Source organism: Gasterosteus aculeatus, chromosome 10 (genome assembly GCF_964276395.1).
Source record: "Gasterosteus aculeatus chromosome 10, fGasAcu3.hap1.1, whole genome shotgun sequence".
Classification (NCBI taxonomy): Eukaryota; Metazoa; Chordata; class Actinopteri; order Perciformes; family Gasterosteidae; genus Gasterosteus; species Gasterosteus aculeatus.
In genome coordinates, this window is record NC_135697.1 from 5,204,043 (window position 1) to 5,210,000 (window position 5,958).

The 5,958-nt window shown below is 47.1% G+C and overlaps 1 protein-coding gene across 6 annotated transcripts in view; it reads left to right on the top strand.

Annotated features, from left to right (window-relative positions):
• Positions 1-207: 207 nt before the first annotated feature.
• Positions 208-5,958, top strand: part of epha10 (EPH receptor A10) — a 111,655-nt gene continuing 105,904 nt past the window's right edge. For 3 of the 6 annotated variants that reach the window (XM_078081187.1, XM_040188340.2, XM_040188342.2), the window contains exons 1-2: positions 234-435; positions 2,653-2,673. In XM_078081187.1, coding sequence (XP_077937313.1) covers positions 357-435; positions 2,653-2,673 — 100 coding nt within the window. In that variant the 5' untranslated portion in view covers positions 234-356. Of the gene's footprint in view, positions 436-2,652; positions 2,674-5,958 lie in introns of all 6 variants that reach the window. The other 3 variants (XM_078081188.1, XM_040188344.2, XM_078081189.1) reach the window with 1 other exon arrangement.

Genomic DNA, 5,958 nt, shown 5'->3' on the forward strand with positions numbered 1-5,958 from the left:
TACACACTCAAAACCAACACCATGAGATGATATAACACGCGTAGGACTCCTCCGGCGGATCGATAACTCCCAATTTACCTGGCGGAGAAATCTCCGCCCACCACCTCCTCGACTCCAACGCGCCGCTGCTATTGCGCTCGCGCGGTGCCAATCACTGGTGACCCTCCCCCCTTCCTCCCTGCTCCCCCGCCCACCCGAGGTATCAAATAGACCGCGTGGCTCCGGAGCGCACGCACTATTTGCCCAAGCGGCATCAGTTCCCTTCCGAAGCGCTCGCGAGTGCGTCTGTGGTGCGGTGCGTCGCGCGCAGCCTGGAGAGCGATGCCACAGAGCCCCGCGCAGCTGGCCACGCGAACATGGATCTCCGCAGAGTGCTGGGCTCGGTGCTTTGGATATTACTGCTCAACATAGAAGGAGACTGTCACGCCGAGGAAGGTATGTGTTCATTCAAGCGGAGAACAAACCTTTTTATTTTTTTGTGCCTGGTTGTGGAAGTTTAGTCGTTGGGGGCTCAGTAAAACGTTTAACCTAAAAATAACTCAATGGCTTGTAAAAACAAAACAAATTTAAGTGGACTAGCTGATGACAAAAACCCGATGGTTTATATTTAAAAAGTAGCAGTTGTTTGGTCGTGCAGACGGAACCGTCCGCGGCCAACACGCAAAGTCCGCTCCTCGGAAAAAAAACCCAAATCCCCGCTCCGCCGTCACAACCACTCACAGCTGTGCGCTGGCGGTTTTTTCCCTGTTGTCACGGCATCTCCGCGCAACTGGTTCCGGTGTCTTTCCCCACACGGCGACCGAGGCTGCAGCCGCGCGGCGCGGGCGCCTCGTCGCTGAGCCGCGGCGCAACTCCCCTCCGCGTGTCCCTGCACACTCAACAAAACAGTCCCTCTTTTGTTGGTCTCAAGTTTTTTTATTTTGTCCCTCCGTCGGCACTAAACCGAGACTCACTCTCAAAAACGTAATGCGGGAGAGGAGCGTGTTTTAAAGCATGTTTCCATCGAGATGAAATGCTGATGATCCGGAGCGAAGGAGCTGGACTCCGTTTACCCGCAGCTCTGAGGGTCCGCGGTTAAAGACGCCTTCAGCCCAGATGTTTAAAATTCATTTAACCCAAAAGTCCCAAACTAAACGTGTGTGTGTGTGTGTGTGTGTGCACGTTGTGTGCGCGCGCTTCAGCGGGCTCAGGTGAAGCCCCGGAAAGGTTCCTAATCAGCTGAGAGATTGTGAAGTGGAAAAGAGCGTAATGGCTTCAGACCCTCAGGCCTCCTCCCTCTCAAGAGGGGCTTCTGTTGGCAAGGAACAGCCGAGTTGGGTTCTGTGGGCGCGCACGCAATCACCTGTGTACAGTGACCGACACGTGCACTCCAGAGCGGCCCGCGTCACGGCCGAACAATAACGCGCGCGCGCGCGCGCAACTCAAGCATGCAAGCAGCGGCTCGTCAAACATCCGCACACGTGCAGTGGCGTGACATTTTCCTCCTACTTAAGGATGCGCCCCCCCCCCCCCCCTTGTTGTGCATACTAATAGGCTGACACGCATTTTTAATCAACGCGCACGCGCGCTTTCCTCCTCGCCAGATTGATTTGTGTCCCTGGAATGTCGGGCATCCGGATTTGGGTGCTAGCTTTTGTTGAATTGATGTTGTGACTGTGATTAATTGCACTGACAGCAATGCGCTCCCCATGGCTGCTGTTGGCTGGAGATGGAGGAGAGACTGGAGGAAATCCCCACTCCTAAAAAACATCCCCATGAACGGATTCACCTGTGTGTGCTTTAACGAAGGTGGCGCGTTCATGAGTCTCTCCCTCCTTTGGGGTTTTCTGTTTAAACCTCCTGTCGTGTTGTAGTATTTATGTTTCGCTGTGATTATTATTCATGAACTTTTTCAAAGATTTTTTTTTTATTGTCATTTACACACTTTACACCCTTTGTATTGAAATTCTTGTACTTGCCTTTCCGGAAAGCCGACCAATTTTAAAATAAAAATAAGAATACAAATACAATATTTACATAAGTGTACATGAAATAAAAAATGAGGTAAGGCAGAAATGAGGTGACGAGGAAAAGTACTGAACTGAGCAGGTTGTAAAAGAAAAAAACTTAAATTAAATGAAATGTGTGCAATATAAATTAACAGTACCGTAAGTGACTCAACTGCCCTTGTTTGTATTCATGAATCCCTTCACTGGCTTTCGTCACACTTTTAAAAGAAAGTCCCGTTGTGTTTCATCTCTCATGCGCGCCAGCGTTTCCCCCGTAGACGCCTTCTAGACTTCGGTTTTCCTCCGCGCTCCCTGTTTGCCTTTGTTCTACCATCTTGTCTCCTCCTATGTCATCGCCCTCCTTCCCCGCACCTGCCTCGCGCGTCCTGAGCTCACTTTGCAAGCACGGACACGACTGGCGCCATGCAGCCAGAAAGCTGCTACACACACACACACACACACACACACACACACACACACACACACACACACACACACACACACACACACACACAGTCAATCCAGCCCTTCACCCCTCCCTTCAGGCCGATTTTTCTCATTGCCCCGCTCCTCAACGCTAACACACCTTGGCATCTCATTGGGATCTAATTTACTTCCCCCTCTTCTCTCCCCTCCACCCCCTCCGCATCCATCCGCTCTGCAGCAAGGCGAGGGAGGGCCCGAGGTAGGTGCAGAACACCGGAGGTGGGAAGCGTCTGAGTCAGACGTAACCTGTGGGGTCAGATCGCTTGATGCCTTGTCAGTACGCGCCGTGTTGTCTGCGAGCGTTGGCCTGCAGACGTACACAGAGTGGCCAAATAGCTCAAAACCCACTTCTGCATAAAATAAATGTACGTTTTTGCACTTTCTAGCTTCCGTCTTGAAGGTCGGAAGTGTTGTGGGGGTGTCCGTGCAGGAAGTCTTTTACGCAGCACACTGAGAAGTTAACATTTTCAGTCGATGGAAAGCTTTATTCTGTCAGCATGTGATTTTATTTTCCCTTTATGGTGCTTTTATTTCCTCCAGCGCCTCTCCGTTCCCTTTTTTCTCTAAATATATATGAAGAGGAGTTACATGCTCTGTTGGCCTAAGCAAAATGGTTTTATATTCCTGCTGTAACATTTAGAAGTCAACTAGTTTTCTATTGGCTACATACACCAGCCTCCACCTTTTCCTAACCAGGCCTTTTAGTTTCCATCAACAGTCTGTCTGTCCAATGACTTCCTGTAATTTCAGATATTCTAAATTATTTTAAAACAATTTTAATTTGGTAGAGGCAGAAGCCATCAATCATCCGGCAGTACGTTTATTTAACACCCTGTGTAAACCTGTTGTCTAAAGCCAGAAACATCTCCTTTCACTGAAGTGTTATTTCTATAATGATGTGCCATCTATTTTTTTTAAACTGCCACAGCATGAGGCAAAGCCTCTTTTTTTACTGCTAACTTGAACAAAAGATAATTAAAGAGACCATTTTGCATTTCCTCCCTATGTCACATGATTACTAAATCAGCTAAGTACTAGTTTTCATTACTGACTGACTAATATGGGGTTTACCAGCAATTGCCAGTTTGGCAGCGGAGTAGCGCTCCACCCTCGCAGGCATCAATCGGGACTAATTGTCTGTGATTGATGCTTATTACTGCCTTACTGCCTCGATGCCCGACGCACTGGTCCATCCTCGCCTGGCAGGGACCTGTGTTATCGTGTGTTATCGCTAAACGGACGACCGCGACCTGCGCGAGAGGTCAAGGCGACACTCTCCAGTCGAAGCCCGCGGGGACGCATTCACAGGGGGGGGGGGGGGCACATTAATCAAATAATTAATAAGCAGAGGGGGGGGGGGGTGGATAAGAGTCTAGGCCCAAAAAAAAGCTGGGCTGAGGGGTGTGAAATTGAAAGGGGAGTGAAGGCGTGTGGGAGGGAGAGAGGTGACGAGGGAATTGTAAGCTGCCAGCCACTTGTATGTTACATGTAATCAAACAGGCCGTGGGTCCCTGAATCAAGTCGGTGCAGAAGCTCAGCCAGATACGCATTTACCCCCCAGTCTGCCGGAACACATTCACAGTGTGTGTGTGTGTGTGTATGTGGGGGGGGGGTGCACGTCTATTAGACTCTGATTGGGTCACCTGCTCGCTTTTGCTCAGGGTAAGGAAAGCATCGGGGCTATTCTGCTGGATCGACAAGAATGAGCCATCGAAGCGGGTGGGAGGGATGGTGTGTGTGTGTTTGTGTGTGCGCGCATGTAGGAGGGAAAACGGGGGGGTGAGCAGGTGTTTCAGCCATACTGGACAGTGAGGAAGGGGCTCTGCAGCTGCACAGATGAAGGCAAATTGCTGACATACTGTGCATTGCTTGTCTTATTGATGGATCTGTGCTCACACACATTCTGCTGCATCCCTGTTTCCATCTAGCTTTCCATCCACTCTTTACACCTTTTTTATTTTATTTTTTGGCTATTTTGATCCAACGCGCAGCTTTCAGACGTGTGATATCCGGGTAAACAAACTGCATTCTGCTTCATTCATCTCAGCCGACTTCTTATGCTCAATTGTATCAAAGTGAATTAAATGCTATTGGTTTGTGAGGGAGATGATGAAATGATCGCAGCAGAAAAAAAGTCATTCATCCCAGGCGAGTAAGCTGGCAACATGGGCTCAGTTCAGTGGCGACGAGCGGGAGACCAAAAATTAGATAAAAAAATGAGCACAATGCTCACAGCATTAAATGAACATTAATTCATGTTATTTTTCAAGTCAAACACTGAACATGGCTGCATTAAATCAATGCTATTATGGCTGGATCTAATGATTATTTATATAAAAATCCTGCGGATTTATGGTTTTGGTTAGTTAATTGTTCTAATGGTCCGGCTTTACAAATGTAATTGAACACCTTTGACTTGGTTATCCAGTTTATGCATTAAGCTAGTCAGACCTTTTTATATTCCTACATTTTCATATATTTAGAGCTCAGCTACCTCATATATTAGGAAAGACAAGAACAGGTGTGTAGAATATATTATCTGCTGTTGCAGTATTTGTGAGGCTGCGTATTACTGCCCCAAAAACGGCCAACGAGGTTGTTTGTACAGATGTTGTTACCTGTGAGTTGACGCGGTTTAAAGAGCAGTCACAAGGAGAGGAGGAACGAAACCAAGCAAAGACCAACAGGACATTTCTGTTTTTACTGTGACTCGCATACTTGTAGCTCAATGGATCATAAAAGTCTCTGTTCGGATCCTAGAACCCATCAGGCAACTGTCGGATCATAGAGCAGCACAAAAGATTTAAGGGTGCAAATGTACATTTAGCAGATGCCTTGGAGTAAAGCAGCTGGTCGAAAAGACGTTGTTTTGCCATCGTACCAACCACTCTGAAGCCCCTTAAACCATCAACGATTCTAAACATTATGGGTTTATTTTGCTTACGTCATCCAGAGCGTGGACTATACATAACTTGTCATGGGTCATTTCATTAATGTATGTTATCTGCTTTGAGCTGCGGTTAACTGGTTCACAGTTCATTTCTAATATCTATTGGTATTAATGGGAAAACATCTCCTTCAAAACAACTATTAAGAGATTACATGTGAACACATGATACGTGAGGGTTTACCTTTCAGAGCTTGAACGCATCCTAAAGTAACCGAACTTTCAACACGAATCGGTTGTTTAAGATGTCACATTATCAGAGATCCGCAGTTATAGGATGAATTATGTCCTGATTTTACTGAATATCAATGCATATGAGTCATGAGTAAAACGTTATGTCAATGTAAAGGTTATTGTTTAATTGTGAGTTAATTTGCGGTGTGCAGTGTTGGTACGTAAAAACTACAGGAAAGTCCGTAATAAAACGTCAACCGGTGCTGTTGTCAAAAGGTCATATGCAAAAAATAAAATCCAATAAATTACCAAGAGAAGTCGGTCTCACACCACCGGCATCCCGGAGTTAAGATGTACTCAAAC